We start from the raw sequence: 17,530 nt of genomic DNA, 5'->3' as shown, positions 1-17,530 counted from the left end.
AAGAACATGTCCGCAGACAAAAAGAATTATTGGCATAACACAAATACAGAATAAACCTAATTCCAAATTCATTGGAAAATTTTTTTACATCACATTTTATTTCATAATGGGTTAAATACAACTTTATAGATTCAACAAAATATCGACCAATACTCAGGGAAGGAAGGAGATTTAACTTTAAAAGAAAATAGATCATGCAATGTAGTCAAAAATTTGATGCTAGAATTAAAGATTTCCTACTACATAAAAAAGGAAATAATTTTAACGTATTCAGTAATAATAAACCTAAACAGACGAAAAAAGAGAAAAAATAGGTTGTGCTTTTTTTCGGTTATATTTTTTTGAAAATTTAATTTTTACTAAAATATAATTATGCTTATATAATTATATTTAAAGTCAATTATCAGATCATTTTAATTCCATATTCGTAGGACAAATGATATATTGATTCTAAGTAAATTATAAGTTCATTGTGTAATTATTAAGAATTATTTTTTATCTTTGATCAAATAGCTTAATTTTGCCTTTTGAAATATAATCCTCTACATACAAAAACAAACTTAGGAGTTTCTGAATTCTGTTTTTCTCACGCACAATAAACTCTAAAAAAATTTGCCTTTGATAAATATTTCCAATAAACTCAGAACACGTCCACATCAAGTTGTGGGCCAGAGTGCTGTATGCCTAAAATAATAAATGCTTAATTTCATATTAACTTTTGCCCATGGAAACCTAACATCACTTTTTATATTACTATCAAGCTGACAATTAAAGATTTAAGGTGGTATTAAGCTTTGCCTCAAAGCCTCCGAAAGTCTTTCTCGCATATTTTTTTCAGAATAGGTCAAAGCTAACAATTTTAGAAGTCTCTTGTATTTTAAACTTTTGAGGTTTAAGCAGGATTAACCTTGGGTCTGGTAATAATCTTCCATTTTACAATATAATCTCAGTATGGCAGGTCTAGAGAAAAAGATAAAAAAAATAAAAGCATTTTTTCCTGAATTAAGGTGAGCTTCTTAGCACCTTCAAACAAATTGATAACATTATATGTAGAAACATGCTTTACAGATACTTCCTCAAGCCTCTCAACAATTGGTTTTATGTTTACAATCTGATGCATGTCATAGTAGTCAACAAGTCTCACAATTTCACAGAGCCTTCCATTGTCTAAGCAATCCATCAGTAGGTTAGGATAACCTTGAGATATTTTAAAAAATGATAGCTAATCAATTAGCCATATAAGTTTAAAAGGAAGGGATTGAAGTTAATACAATTTTTGAAGAGGGGAATTATAGATCAAAAAAAGTAGAGCGAGTATAAATAGTAATAATTTCCTTACAAATACCCAAGTTAACAGCTTCGGGATTAAACATTTTTTAAAACCCCTTTCTTACAAAAAAAATCTAGAAATTTTATAGATAAAAGGACACGTAGCGTAATTTTTAATTTCACGGCTGAAGTTGGAGAATTTTATTAAAGATACCCCTTTCTGAAAATTATCCTTTACACAACTTACTTTGTCTGTCTGTCTGTTGGTCATGTATTTAATGACATAATTTTTTTGTGAGGTCTTCATAGTTTTCTATCATTTTTTAAATATTTTCTTCTGTCGTTCTTTCTCTTTCTTTTTCGTCCTCATTTAAATTAATACCACTGAACATTTGCTTGATAACTCACTTTGTCCGTTTGTCTACTAATATTTTTTTGCTTTGCTACTAATGAATATTGTCATCCTTGTTTTATTTTTGTATTATTAAATAAATACCTAGACAATATTCAAATAAGATCTTCACAGCTACTGGATCATCTCCCTCAATGTCAATCTTTTCAACAGTTTCTACATTTTTACACATACATTGACAATCTTCAGGGCTGGTTCTAAAAAGATAGGTTACATGACTTTGTCTAGACTTTCTTATTATATATAGATTTATATGGATCTTTTAACACGCACAGAGAGCACCATTTTTTTTACTTTTAAATCTAAAATAGAAAAAATTGGTTTGATCAAACCCAGTTCATTACCTCTTGGAGCAAAGCCCCTAGAGGATAGGGGCGAAGCCTCTAGTATAATACATAATACTAGTAGTCGAATATTTGCGTGTTGTGGACGTTTTCGGACTTTAAAAAAAAGCCATTACCTATTCATCCACTTCTCGCTCAGTCTTACTTGGAAATACTTTGAAAATTTGACCAAAATTGATTTGTAGATTGTATTTATGATTTCGCCATTGCAGGTAATCATCACTGGATAATCATCAGCTCCTTCTTGTATGATCTGTGAGTAGAAAAGTTTACAGCAAATTTGCTTTATATTTTAGATATTATAAAGCAAGGATGACAGCATCCATAAGTAGCGAAGCATAAAAAGATCATGAATAATAATGAAATTTAATAATGAATAATAATGAAATTCAATTTTGATACCATTATCCAAAAAATTGAAAATCAAACTAAAAACTCAAAGATGTTGGGAAATATGTTAAAAATATAAAAGTAGCTAAAAACCTGCCAAAAAGCAGTCAGACTGCCATGGATGTATTATACATATTCATGCTCCATTGATGGGAATGTTGACAAGCATTCTATCTTTTATAGGGGCAGAGAAAATTGCGTTCCCCAAAAAATGTTTCAGACATACGGACATTTAGAATTACAGAGTAGCTTTCTATGTGAGAGATAAATAACTTGTATACCTGCATAACTTTTAAAGAATTCATTGGTATGGGCTCACTAAAAGTAACGGGTTTACTCTCATTAATGTTTGCCATGTTTCCTTTATCAAATATTTTCACAGTAAATTCTAGTTTCATGGAGCCATCCTAAACATAAAGTGTGTTACCTTTTTATATGTTTCATCATTATTTAGCCAAAACTCAGTCAAAAATGCTTACAAAATAGACCTTTTTCGACCTAAGATAGTTTCTTTATAAGCCCAATCAATCAGTTTGAGAAATCTCAATATTTCAAGGAAAATTGACAAAAAAGGCAAATTTGGGTGTTACCTTGTATATGCACAGATACCATAAAATCAATAAAAAAAATACTCATTTATACTTTTCTCTCATTTTTAAAGTTTGATTCTGTTGAATTAAATATTCATTAAGGGATTTATACATTGATAATACAGAAACATAATATTGGGTAGAAATAAAGGATCTTCAAAAACACTTTATTTTTTGGAAAATAAGAAATTAAACCCACATCGCTCTAGAGGACCCAGATGGCATTGAAGTAAATGAGCATTATGACAACACAACTATTAAACTATGTTCTGATTTTTATATTCCTAGCAGCCTCCAATCACGAGAAATCACTAAATATACACTCATGATTTTTTAATTCTCAAATTCATAAGGTAAATACTGTAGTTTTTAAACAAAAAAAGTCCTTGTTATATTTTTTCATTGGAGATTGCTAGGAATATTAATTTTTACACAAAAAAAAACTTTTTATGTTTCTGTATAATCATAAATCAATGCATAAATCCCTTCAAGAATATTTAATTCAACAGAATCAAACTTTAAAAATGAGAGAAAAGTATAAATAAGCATTTTTTTATTGATTTGATTGATGGGCCTTGTAAAGGAACTATTTGAGTATCTTAGGTCAAAAAGTCCTATTTTGTAAGCATTTTTGACTGAGTTTTGGCCAAATAATGATGAGACATATAAAAAGGTAACACACTTTAAAAGAAATACTTAATAAGATTACACTTATTCAGTATGGCCTCGAAACCAATTAATATCCGCTGGATTAGAACCGGTTCTCAGCAATACTAAAAAAATATGTACAGCGTCGTATTACAAACAATTTTCCACGAATATTAAAATAAAAAATTACTGTTATTTATAATTTTTCATTTTAATATTCGGTGTTATTAATACGATGCGATTAAAGGGAGTGTGAACGTAAATTTTTCTCATCTGATTATCAAATCTTAACATTTTCTAAGCAAATTTCACTACACTGATCAACCAAAAACGTCCTATTAACAAAAATATCCAGGAATAATGCCTTAATTTTTGGTATTTTGGAGGGAAAAAGGAAAAAACAGGGAAAATCTGAACGTTTTTTTTCTTATAATGTTTTTAGGGATATTTAACTTGTCTTATATAGTTGAAACAATTTACTTACTGTTAAGGATTTATTTTATGGAGTGGATACAAAACCGCGACAGTTACAAAACCGCGACATTAAAAAACCGCGACAATTACAAAACCGCGACATTACAAAACCGCGAATAAAGTTGATTAATTTCATACCATTGGAATGCAAGGTCCTTGGTGATCAAATACGCGTTCCCTAATGAATTCTTTTTCGCCATCTGAAACTTCAGGATAAAAAGTCAATCTTTTTTCTTTAGTAATGATTTCTTTTCTTGTTTTGCTTGATAAAGAAATTTCATGTGGAATACTAGCTTGAAAATTCCATTTCTTATAGGTAAAATTGCTGGGAAGTTTCGTCATTTTATGTTCTAATTTGAAGTGTATTGAATTCCCACAACATTTGATTGTATCCTGTAATTTAAATACAATATATGAATAACTAGCAGTTTCTCCTCTAGAGGCCTTTAAAGTCCTCGAGGTGATGGGGAGGAAGTCCCATCCCCCAATTTTAATTGTAGTTTTAAAAAGAAAAAGTTTTGGCTTTCTTGTATGATGGGCGCCTAGTGGGACTTCAGAAATATGATTGGTATAGACAGAGATCCTGTTACTTTATTATAAGAATATACTATACGAATTTTAATCATTTTTGAAAAAAAAAAACGTCATATTTATACCGAAGAAATTTAATTAGGGAAATTGAAATAACAGTTATTTATTGTGTGAATAAAAGGTTATTACAAGACATTAAATTTTTTATCTAAGTAAAACGATATTAATTTCCGAAAATTTAGTATTCAACTTCAATAATAGTTTAGATTTTAGAGGTTGAATTATTCCATATTCATGATTTAAATAAACTAAATAAATTTCTCTCGCTACCATTATTTCTCTATCTTAAACTAGCGGCTACACCCCAGGCCCCTAGCGGTTAGCAAGACACTTCGGTACAAACATACACAGACAGACTAACAGACATCCCGTTACTTTATTATAAGGATTGTATTGAAATGCATTTAAGCGAACATGTTTCTTTTTATTATTTTGAAAGAATATTACCTTATCCAAATCCAATACGCTTATTGTAAGATCAAGATTTTGAATTATCACCCTTGATTTCAAAGTTACTTTCTCTATCTGCGAAATATCCTCTATCTCAAATCTAAACACAAGAAAAAAATTCTTTTAGAGAAACTTCGCCACTCATCTTAGATTTTTAAAAGAAAAGCTACTCTATACTTCGAAATGTCCGTCTCTTTGTCTTTATGTCAGCTACGTTTATGGGTTAAACGTGATTTTCTATATAAATATACATTGCCAGTCTGTCGGTAATGCTCATACAGTCATTTGGTTTCTGTTGGCAGAATTCGATTTACGCGGCTGCTATCATACATAAACAGCTGATTTTTTTTCTGTAGAATCTCCTGACCAATGCGCATTTATTATATAGCTCACTTGGTCTGTAAGTCTGCATGTAAATGTATTTTATCTTTTCTACTATTTAAAAAAGGAGGCATTTTTTTCGTAAAAGTTTCAAACCTATGTACATCTATGTATAATGTATATGTACTTTACATCACTCTGTATATATTTATGTTTTATAAAATTTCTCAGACTAGCCTAGGAGTTTGAGTTTTCTAAGTATTAAACGTTTTTTAGATACATGTAAGGTTTTAGAAACCCTAACTCCTAGGCTAGCCTAGACAATTTGATGTCCCATTGTGTCAATGCAACCGCATAAACAAGACTAGTTTTCATAAAAACTGATGCCTTTTTTAATTGGAAAAATATTACAGTCCTTTCGTGTAAAGTTATTAAGGGTGTTTCAAGAGAAATGTCTTTAAAAAACCTTAATTACGAATAGAAAAATAACAATTATATAAAATGCTTTATATATTTGGAAAATAGGGCCTTTGGAAAACCCGGGTTTGAGGTATAATTTGTTGAAATAATCATTTTTCTCGTATTCATTCGAATCCGGTGGATAGGAACCGGTTCTCATCCATACGAAAAAACTATGTCTAGCATCGTATTATATCCAGCTTTCTACGAATATAGAAATGTACAATCATAAGATTAAAACTAGTTTTTTTAGCCGGTGACTTCGTCACCTCGGGGCTAAAAAAACTAGTTTTAATCTCATAATTGTACATTCTATATCCGCGGAAAGCCGTTTATAATACGATGCGAGAAATAACTATTAAATATTTGAAACATAAATGTCTCAGAACAGGTTTTCTAAATATATAAAGCATTTTATATAATCGGTTTTTTTTCTTTGCGTAATTAAGTTTTTTTTAAAGACATTTCTCTTGAAACACCCTGTACAAACCTTAAACATATAGAAATTATATCTGAAACTTACATGCTAAAAAAGTTTGATATCAATATATAGCAACCTTACCCTCAAAATATAATTCAAAATTAATAAAAAAAATAACATTTGTAACTGTTTCTGCAACATTAAGAACCATTCTTCTAGCTATTCAATAGTATAAAGTTTTTGCTACCTAGCTCAGACAGACGGACGGGAGCCGGTAATCATCCTAGATTGATTAAGCTTGGTTGATGATTTTAAGACTGAAAGAACAATTCTTTTTGCCCTACTATAGCCAAAGTTGGAGTTTTTTTTGCGACCGACGAACATAAGGTCATATGAATGTGGACGTCTGTAGTGTCGTAGATTGATTAGACTACGTTAAACGGTTTTAAACTGTAAAAAAAACTTTTAGATGCCAAGGGACATATAAAATTACGAGAAAGCCCTAACAAAATTTAATAGGTGGAACAAGTAAAAACTATATGCCTTTTTTTCTAAAAGGCATAAAAATGTTTCATAATAATTTAAAATGTTGACCAAACCTTGTGGTAACATCCAAATCATCTTTTAGATGTTCGAAAATTTGAACCACAGCATCAATGTTATCTTGGTTGTTTATCAAGAACTTGAGAACTTCCTCTCCTGTATTTAGTTTTTTCCATGCTGTTTCTAAACAGCTCAACTTCAAAGTGTCCGAAATATTTTTAAACTTTTCTGGAAGAGATTCTGCAACAGAGTAGGCTTTAGCAATTTTGTTGATGCAGATTTTTTCCTTCATTTGTGTCCAATTTTCTGTATCAAAATCAAAAACATCTATTTCAAACACATCACACAGTTTGAGCATGGCCTAAAATTAGATTAATTACTTTTCAAACAATAGGCATTTTCTATAAACCACATGGGTTCCATTATGCTCTATTCGTCTTGATGTAACACATGTGCATGTAACAAATTTTTATTAGCGAAGCTATTCTATAATTCACTTTGTCTGTCCATAAGTTCGTCTGCTATTCTTTTGCTTTCTAATAAAGAGTCTGTTGAGCACTGATACCCTAAAGGGATGCTCGAAACCTGTGTGATTATTGACTGTTTTCTTATTAATTACAAACTCAATATACATATATAGAGCATTTCAAAAACTACTTGCTTAGTCTTAACATGGCCCTGTTTGTAGTCCAGGATTACATTAATAGAGAAATAAACCTTAGTAGACCTACCTCTAAATCGCTGAATTTGTTAAAATATGGAGGTTTATTGTTAATCAGAAGATACACCAGATTTTTAACGGGAGAATGGTCGAATGCTGTTAAATCCAGTACTTTAAATGTCCTACTTTGGACAATTGCAATCTTGTTTAAATTTCCGTTAACAAATTCAAATTGTTCATCTTGAAGAAAGTTGGGATCTGGAGACCCAAAATTTAATGAATTATCTTCCAAACTAAAAACAAGCATAATTTTTAAAAAGTAATAAAATTTTAAAGCACATAATTTTTCAATATTATTAAAAAACAGAAAAATCAATATAGGTGAAGCTCAAAAATAAGATTATCAAAAAGATAATTGTATCACTTATGAGCACTTGAAGAAACAGAAAATCCATTTAAATGAAATAAAAAAATTATTTACTAAGTATATTTGCGATAACTTTTATTTAATGAAATCTTCCAATTTTTAACATGTACAAAACGGCCTGCTTAATTGCTTCAAGATCCATGTCAGATCTATATAGGAAATAAATGTCTATAAACGAGCTCAAGTTTTCCAAGGAATATTTGTTTAAAACTCATAGTGCTCCAATAATCCATAATAAACTCTCATTGCCCAGAACGATAAGACCCATTATTTTACTTTATTAAAAATAAATTCCTTTTTTTAATTTCATGTTGCTATTTACCTTATATCAATGTATTTAATTTCTAATCATAAAAAAGAAAATTTAAATTTATAATATCATAAATTTAAGAAAACTCTGTTTTAAAAGATTTCGATTGTGGCGACACTTTGTGTGTTCAAATATTAAACTAAAATTGTAATCATCATCATTAACCCTTAGGTGATGGAAATGTAAAGAAAAAAATATAATTTAAAAAATCTTTTTAAAATCATTTAGATTATTAAATATTTACTTTCTTTTAGATAGTAATGCCGGGTGAGGAAAATAGATTTATTGAGAAATAGATATGCATATAGAAAACTAGCCAATAGGGAGATAATTATATCGAGCCAACTCTAGTTATAAATATAGAGATCCCTCGCTTACAATTAGCATTGCACTGTCGTAAAAAATCAAAGAATATAAGATACTTCTATATCATATAGAGCTTATGTCAAACGACGCGAATGCATGTTTAAAATTAAGCTATCGACCTCTTGTAATGAAATTAAAGTGTTACTGTTGTAACTGGACAATGTATCTAAAAATCAGCCATGTGACGTCATAAAAATAACGGAGATGAGAGGAGAGATGGATAGGAAACCCCTAAAAAAGAGATGGATATTATCTCATTGTTATGACGTCACATGGCTGATTTTTGAGACTCGTTGTCTAGTTACGTTACTGTTATTTCTAAGTTGCTCCAAGAATGAAAACTGAAAATTTGAGATCGATAGGACGATTTAACATGCCTAAAATAACGAACAGAGCTATTCATTACGGAATTACAAAGCCTAGAATATTTTTATTGCTTATCTTTGTAACATGCAAAAATTATTACCTTGACAACAGACTATTAATTTGAGGAGAATATAAAATTAGGCGAGATTTAGGAGCCAAAACATTTCCATCTTTGCATTGTAAAATTATATCTTCATCATCACTTGCACCGGACATTTTTATAATAAAGAAATTCTGAAGAGAAATATTATTAATTCAACAAAGACGATTGCGCTTATAATTTTGACGCTTTTAAAAAGGAATAAAAGATAAATAAATATGGCAAGGATCAATAGAAAGATAATAAAACAATTTCTAGAAGACAAATTTTGGTATTATCCTCTTAGAAATATTTTTTTTCAATTTTTAAAATTTTATATCCCCTCTCCCTCTCGACTCCAACAGAACTATGAACTCTGGCCGCGGCGCTCGGCACCCTAGACTGCCTAGCCGCATCACTCGGCACCCTAGCCTATAAACTAACCTGCCCTAATTGTAAAACAAAATTGTTGTTCTCTGCCAGTGTCATAGTTCAATCATTTCATAGGTAGAATATCTACTGTGATATTTGTGTGATAAACAATCTAAAAACCCTAATATTTAATATTGTGTTTTATGAATTTTAGTATAGCAGTTATTAATATAATTATAAGGGATGAACAAGCTCTAAGGTTCTGATTAATTACATAATGTTTACTTCATTGTGATGTACTGTCAACCTAATTTTAGAACTTTATACCTTTTTCTCATTATGGAGTTTTCAAAATTTTATTATCAATAACACTTTACTATTTTCTTTAGATTATTTGGATAATTCTGGTTTTCATGGCCTTTCATCGAAAACTCTTTAATTGAATTAATTGCCCATTGTCCCATCCCTGTATCCCTGTTATTAATTACATCGTATTATAGACAGCTTTCCTCGGAAAGTAAGATAAAAAACACAAGATTAATTCCAGTTTTGTTAGCCCCGAGGGGGGAATAAAGTCATTGAAGGAAGCGGACACTTAAAACGATGCTACACATAGTTTCTTTGTTTCTTCATACATTACTAGCGGCTTCGCCCCTGGCCTCTAGGGGCTTTGCCCCAAGAGTTTTGATCAAATTTTTTTTTTTTTTTTTTTTTTTTTTGGGGGGGGGGGGGGGTTAGTCGACCCCACTATTTTAATTTTAGTTTTAAAAAGAAAAGAGAAATTTTTTGGGGGGTATTTTTCATTTTTTTAAGGGGTAGGGGGTGTCCCACCCCCCAAGAAAATTGTTATAAATTTTCAGGGACCTATGAGAAGCTACCCTGTGACGATCGGGGTAATCAATAAACAATTAATTTTAGGTTATTTAATTTGTATTTTCTCGTATTCATTTGAATCCGGTGGATAGGAACCGGTTCTCATCCATACGAAAAAACTATGTATATCATCGTATTATATCCAGTTTTCTACGAATATAAAAATGTACAATCATAAGATTAAAACCAGTTTTTTTAGCCGGTGCCTCCGGCACCTCGGGGCTAAAAAAACTAGTTTTAATCTCATAATTGTACATTCTATATCCGCGGAAAGCCGTTTATAATACGATGCGATAAATAACTATTATCTAATTCCGGGTTTACAATCAACTGACTAAATATATTTAGAATTTTTACAATATTATAACAGTTGTTCTAAAAAAGGAAAAACAAAAGTGTACAATTTTCAAAATATGATGAAATTTTACTCTAAAAAAAAGTATTTGAATTTAATTTAGGAAAAATTTATTTTAACTTTACATTATTTTCAATAATTTCTACATTTTTCCATAAGAATAATTTAAATTTACAATTAAAATCAAACTAAGGTAACAAATTAGTTTTAACCCTGTAAAGGAGAACCCGATCGGTTCAGCGGTTGGCGAGATCCTTTGCTACAAACAAACAGACAAACAGACAGACATCGTTCTACTATGTATTACATATAGTTCATTGAACCCTAATCAACCTAGCAACACAAACAAAAATCACTAGTCGACCAACTTGCACATTTTCTAGTAGTAAAACACACAAACACATTATTTATAAGTATAACATTATAAATTAGGAAAGAATGCTTTTTAAAGAAATTTTAGCTTGTCATCCATGAACATATTTTACCTCTTTAATTTTAAACTGACTATGTGTACAAATTCTTTAATTTGAACAAAAATGCCTTTATTTGAATACACTGTGATTTTGATGAATAGTAACTTATTTAGCACGTATGTTCAGTAAAAACTGAGAACATTAAATACAAATCTACACTAGAGTGTCGGCGCGTGTAAAGTGCCTCCAACAAATAAACCATCTCCTCAATTTTTGCACCCTTTGACAATCCCATTAAGGTAGTTGTAGAGTGAAATTTTTCAGGGGAAGGGTGGTAAAGTGGGAATCAACCTCCCCGCCATAACATTGGAACACCTTTACAGTAGATCTTAGGCAAGTGTGCACAGAAAAAAACTAGTTTTCAACACAATCATTGGTGGCTGTCTCTAAATTATTATGAAAACAAGGATGACAACATCCATAAAAGCGAAGCACTGAAACGGTAGGACAAACGGACATTAACACTTGTGTAGTATCTGAACTGAAAAATCGGAACATAAATGTATAAATGTCGAATCAAAATTGTAGGTAAATTTGTTGAAAAACTGCTTAAAAACAGGATAATGTTTATGGACATACTTACATTTTTGGACTTGATTATAGAGTTGCTTCGCTTATAATATTGTTCTTTGTTGTCCCAGGAATCAATATAACAAAAATCAGATCAAACGGATAATTAAAACACTTGAAAATTTGTTGTTAAAAATGTAGAAAAATCAACATGTTTAAAATGGACGTACGGACATTCTGGTAATGATTATAGAGTTGCTACGCTTTCTAAATCGTACCCAACTACTACAGGAATCATCATGCAAAGTTTGAAATCGATAGGACAATTCTAACATGCCTAAATTAACGAATAAAAGCTATCTATCTCGGACGGACGGACGGACGGACGGACGGACGTACGGACGGACGGACGGACGGACGGACGGACCGACCCTAATTATAGAAAAGCTTCGCTTTTAAAAACGTAGAAACTCATCAGCATAAAGGAATGTTGGTCTGTCCATTCTTCCCCAACGAATCTTTTGTAAGTTCATGATCGGTTCTCACGTTCTTATCGTTAATTTAGGTTTTTAAAATGGTAGTTTTGAATTTAAATTTAGCAAGATGAATCCTGTAACACTTAGGCATAATTTAGAAAGCTAGACAACTCTATAATATTCTTTGGGCATATAAGTTATTGGGAGGGTGAGGGGGGGGGGGGTAGTAGAGTTCCCATTTTTAATTTAATTTATAAAAAAAAATTGTAATATAATTCTTTTTCCTTGGGCCGATTTCTCTTTGGTGGGTGTTGGTACCCTCCTCCAAAATTTTAGAAACCTTTCCAAGACGTATGAGAGAGAAGCTATAAAAGAAAACCATATCGGTTCAGCAGTTAGCGAGATCCGGTACACACAGATCCTGTTACTTTTATATAAGGAAGGATTGATCTTTTGATAAATGGATTTTGTCGTACTTGCCTGCATAAGTAGAACGTTGATTAAAAATGTTTTTTTTTTATGTTTTCAAGATGTTAAAAAAGTAATAAAAATTAATTTTAATCTAAATATGAAATAAAATAAATTTTTAGTAGCAAAGCTACTCACAAATAACTTTGTCTGACCGTCAGCTAGTCTTCAACGCTATGGAGAGAATGTGATTTTCTCGGCTGATATTGAATTTTCAGTGAAGTTTCCTATGACAAATGTCCATATATTTTATACTTTGCTTTGTCCGTCTATCTGTCGGCCATGCTTTGTAGGATATAAACATTATTATTTGAAAGTTTCTTGATATTCCATTGGTTTTTGCATATTATCTCTCCTTTGGTACAACTACAAACAGACAGACAGTCTCAAAGACAGCCTGTTACTTTTATACACCTTTTTTAAAATACCTCCTCAAATTCAACGCACTCCTCACAAATGGCTATAGTCATAAAATATCGTTCTAGCGGTCGTACGTGGTCATGCGTCATGTTGGAAGTGTGACACAAATTTCATATCTCAGTTTTCGCTATTTGATTTACTATTTTTCTAAAAGATAAAAGCGACGCTTGCAAAATTATTTAATTCGCTAAAATATAAAGATAAATTTTTCTCAAATCGTAAAATCTGATATCTGAAATTTGCGTCACCCTTCCTACATGACTCATGACCACGTACGACAGGTAGAAACGGCATTTTATTACTAGTCATCCCAGATCATAGTTGCCAGATACATTTTTTTTGGGGGGGAAAGGGGAAAAGAGAGGGGGAATGGGGAGAAGGGAATGGGGTACAAGGGGGATTTGCTACGCTATCCTAATAGGAATTACACTAGTGGCATCTAGGAGCTCTTAAGGGAGAAGGGGGAGTCAACCTCACACTTTCAGTTGTAATTTTGCAAGTTACTACAAAAAAATATAAATATTCAGTTAAACTTCAATGTTTATAACCAGAAAATCGAGGAAGGAAGCCAATTTTTGGGTTTTTGGGGGTAAATAGTCCATTTTTGGAAGGAAAATTCCAATTTTTGTGTGTACACGTGTACATTTTTTAAAAAATGTTGAAAATGCGTACATCCTCGCCGGTTTTGCCCTATGTGTACATTTGTCAAAAATCAGGTAAAAAATGCGTACATTACGCGCAAAATGCGTACATCTGTAACCGTTGTCCCAGATAGGGTAATAGTAGTAGGGTTAGGGGTGGTGGGGGGTTGTCAAGGTATTTTGTTATGCTCTAGTAAGCAAACAACTTGCAATACTTGCGTTGTTACGAAGACCCTTATTCGTCTAGTTATTGTTAACAAAGATATTAATTATTTACAACAAGTTACTGTTAAGTATATTGAAAGGTATTTCTTTAAGAAAAGTTAATAAGAAAAAAATAAGATTTTAAAAGTTAATGTATATATGATACTAGAGTTGGCTCGATATAATTATCTCCCTATTGGCTAGTTTTCTATATGATTATGCATATCTATTTCTCAATAAATCTATTTTCCTCAACCGGCATTACTATCTAAAAGAAAGTAAATATTTAATAATTTAAATGATTTTTAAAAGATTTTTTTAAATTATATTTTTTTCTTTACATTACCATCACCAAAGGGTTAATGATGATGATTACAATTTTAGTTTAATATTTGAACACACAAAATGTCGCCAAAATCGAATTCTTTTAAAACATAGTTTTCTTAAATTTATCATATTATAAATTTAAATTTTCTTTTTTATGATTAGAAATTAAATACATCAATATAAGGTAAATAGCAACATGAAATGAAAAAAATGAATTTATTTTTAATAAAGTAAAATAATGGGTCTTATCGTTCTGGGCAATGAGAGTTTATTATGGATTATTGGAGCACTATGAGTTTTAATCATATATTCCTTGGAAAACTTGAGCTCGTTTATAGACATTTATTTCCTATATAGATCTGACATGGATCTTGAAGCAATTAAGCAGGCCGTTTTGTACATGTTAAAAATTGGAAGATTTCATTAAATAAAAGAAATCGCAAATATACTTAGTAAATATGTTAAAAAGATTAAATCCAATTCGTTTGTTTTTGTGTTAAAAATTTTTATTCAAAAAAGATTAAATTATTTTTTTTTAACACGCATGTTTATTTTTGTTAAGCCCCTTTATATCTGACTATCTATTTATCTTTCTAAATACGCAGAGTTGTGCTATGGCTGCCGAGCCCTGATATGATAACTTTTTAACTATAAAAATATTATGTCTATTGTTATGTATTCTATCACCGATTTATGTCATAGCATGGGCTTTATTTCTAACAAGGATGATAATAATCACAAAAGCAAAGATTATTAACTTTTTAAGGCGAGCCAGCTTCTGAGCTTTTTGTTCAATCGCCTGTAATTTTTCATATACCCGTTATGAATTTACAATCTAACCCTTCCCTTAATTAGGCCTTCGCCCTTTGAGGGGAAAGATAAAAAAGAATAACAATAATTAAAATCTTTTAATTCAGGATATATTTAACTTGTGAACAAAGATCTTTGGAGTTATTTCGTTTGGAACTAATTCAATTCTGCCATAAAAGCTTAAGAAGAAATCAGGTACATAACCGCTGAACCGATCACGTTCTCCTTTACAGGGTAGCTTCTCATAGGACCTGGGAAGATTTGTAACTATTTTGGGGGAGGGTACCACCACCCGCCCAAGAGAAATCGCCCTTAGGAAAAATACCCTTAAAAAATTTCAATTAAAATTAAAAATGAGAGTCATCAAAATTTTTTTTTTACTTTTTCTTTTTAAATCTAAAAAAAAGGTTTATCAAAAAAATAGGAGGCTTAGCCGCTAGTCCACATAAAAAAGTAACAGGATGTGTGTCTGTTTGTTTGTGTGTTTGTATGTTTATACCGATAGATATCGCTAACCGCTGAACCTATCAGGATCTTCTTTAGGTCCTGGGAAGGTTTATAATTATTTTTGGGGAGGGTACCACCACCCACCCAAGAGAAACCGCCCCTAAAAAAAATCCCCCCCCCAAAAAAAAAATTGTTACTTTTTCTTTTAAAATCTAAAATAAGAAATTGGGTTATTGAATTCAACTCCCCCCTCCTCAAATGTAGTTATTTCACGATTTGGGCATTACTGTACAACCTAAAAAAAAATAATAAAATAAAAATGTATTTATGTATTTATATTTTTGGAATTTACTGATTTTACATTGATTTTTTAGGAACCTTGCAGTACTAGTAAATTTTGCGCAACTACAAGAATGATGGAACCAACACAACTATACCAACTGAAGGCTCCCAAGAACCTAATTTTAAGCGATTTTGTTAGTAATATCAATAATCTTGTTACAAATTCTTTTTCCAATAAGGTTAAACTAGACACTAAAAAGAACAATATTCTTTGGAGATCATTGCCTTCTAAGGCGCAATACATTGCACGTAAAAAATTTGGATACTTCCGATACATAAATAATGGTAAATACCCTTCTTTTAAAGAATATGCTGAAATGCTAATCAACGATGATAGAATTGAAAAGGATATTATCCTCAATGGGGAAAATCCTCATGGGTTCTATTCTTGTGACAGAAATAAGTGTGGTATTATGTTTCCAAATGATATAAAAAAGCACATATCTAAGGCAACTGGTCAACTGTATCCCATCTATTCGCGGATAGAATGCTTAGACAGATATATTATTTACTCTATTGAGTGTAAGAAATGTGACAAACAATACGTAGGGCGCACTAGCCAACCCATTCATACACGTCTTGAACAACATTATAGGGACGTAGAGAACAGATTTACTGGAAAGAGTGTTCCCAACCATTTTTGCAACATGCCTAATCATTCTATCAACGATATGATATTCACGCCATTTGAAAAAATACCAGGAAACAATTATGAACTTTTAAAAAGAAGGGAAAGTTATTGGATTAGAACAAAGGACACTTTCAATAAAGGGATGAATAAATTTCAATGTTAAATAGAATACCTATATTTCTTAACACAAAAATATTTTTATGGGGAAATCTCCAAATTTTGGAAATAAATTAGATGTTTTACAAGAATACTGATTTTTAGATGAACTGAAAGTAGTTGCCGAATGTGTACGCAGTTTCCTGGGTGTTTCCTCATCCTAGCTCAATATTTACTACTAGCTACAAATCTTCAAACTTCCCTTAAAAAATCATAATTTGAATGTGTAAACGATTTATACATTATACATTATAAATTTGAATTTTTTAAATTTTGATTTTTTTTTTTTGAAGTTTGAAGCTTTTTTAGCTAGTAGTAAATATTGAGCTAGGATGAGGAAACACTCAGGAAACTGCGTACACATTCGGCAACTATTTTCAGTTGACCGATTTTTATGTTACTTTATGTTTAAATGTACTTTTATTAGTAAAGAAAAAAAATAAAATATATAAAGATTGTTTTCTTCCATTACAAAAATTCAAAATTATTTCTACTTGTAAAATTTTTTCGTCTTAATTTAGCTTTTTCCAAAAACTATATAAGTAATCGGCAATGTGTTGTATGTATACATGGAAATAAAGCAGTCTTTAAAAAAATAGTTTATATCATTTTATTTTGTATAGTTTTATATATAATTAGAGTATAACAATTGATTAACATTTGGTTTGTTTCTGTAATAAATTTATAGTATGATTAATAGTAATAATAGTATAAAATAAAATGTTCTTTATTTGAATTATGAGTTTGTTTATAATAGCAATGGTACTTTACTATCAGGAATAAGGTATAGGCAACAAGAGGAATAAATCAAAAATAATATTTAGGGGGTAGATAAAAAGGTTGTCAAATTCAATTCAACTAAATGTTACCCCCCAACGTATATGTTTTGTAATTTTTCGTTGTT

General features: G+C 30.7%; 1 protein-coding gene and 1 long non-coding RNA gene across 2 annotated transcripts; one reads left to right on the top strand and one right to left on the bottom strand.

Annotated features, from left to right (window-relative positions):
- Positions 1-946: 946 nt before the first annotated feature.
- Positions 947-9,272, bottom strand: LOC145314796 (uncharacterized). The gene is made up of 9 exons (XM_080154875.1): positions 9,143-9,272; positions 7,644-7,866; positions 6,969-7,273; positions 5,166-5,268; positions 4,266-4,520; positions 2,697-2,822; positions 2,142-2,278; positions 1,766-1,878; positions 947-1,197 (listed from the first exon to the last, which is right to left on the bottom strand). Exons 1-9 carry the CDS (start codon positions 9,256-9,258, stop codon positions 947-949), a joined length of 1,629 nt encoding a protein of 542 aa, XP_080011001.1. The 5' UTR covers positions 9,259-9,272.
- Positions 9,273-13,887: 4,615 nt separating this feature from the next.
- On the top strand, positions 13,888-16,244 carry LOC145313643 (uncharacterized). Its single transcript, XR_013877436.1, has 3 exons — positions 13,888-14,014; positions 15,158-15,245; positions 15,872-16,244. It is a non-coding gene; the product is annotated as an uncharacterized LOC145313643 (long non-coding RNA).
- Positions 16,245-17,530: the final 1,286 nt, after the last annotated feature.

This window comes from Acartia tonsa, chromosome 3, assembly GCF_053477335.1.
Source record: "Acartia tonsa isolate MP-2025a chromosome 3, ASM5347733v1, whole genome shotgun sequence".
NCBI classification, from domain to species: Eukaryota; Metazoa; Arthropoda; class Copepoda; order Calanoida; family Acartiidae; genus Acartia; species Acartia tonsa.
Note: the sequence above shows the minus strand (reverse complement) of the source record. Positions and strands in the feature narration are given on the sequence as shown.

Coding starts and splice junctions, on each gene's coding strand:
- LOC145314796 (XM_080154875.1), bottom strand. CDS start 9,258: ATGTCCGGTGCAAGTGATGATGAAGATATAATTTTACAATGCAAAGAT. Junction 7,867..9,142: donor ATTAATAGTCTGTTGTCAAG/GTAATAATTTTT, acceptor GCTTGTTTTTAG/TTTGGAAGATAATTCATTAA. Junction 4,521..5,165: donor GCGTATTGGATTTGGATAAG/GTAATATTCTTT, acceptor TTTAAATTACAG/GATACAATCAAATGTTGTGG.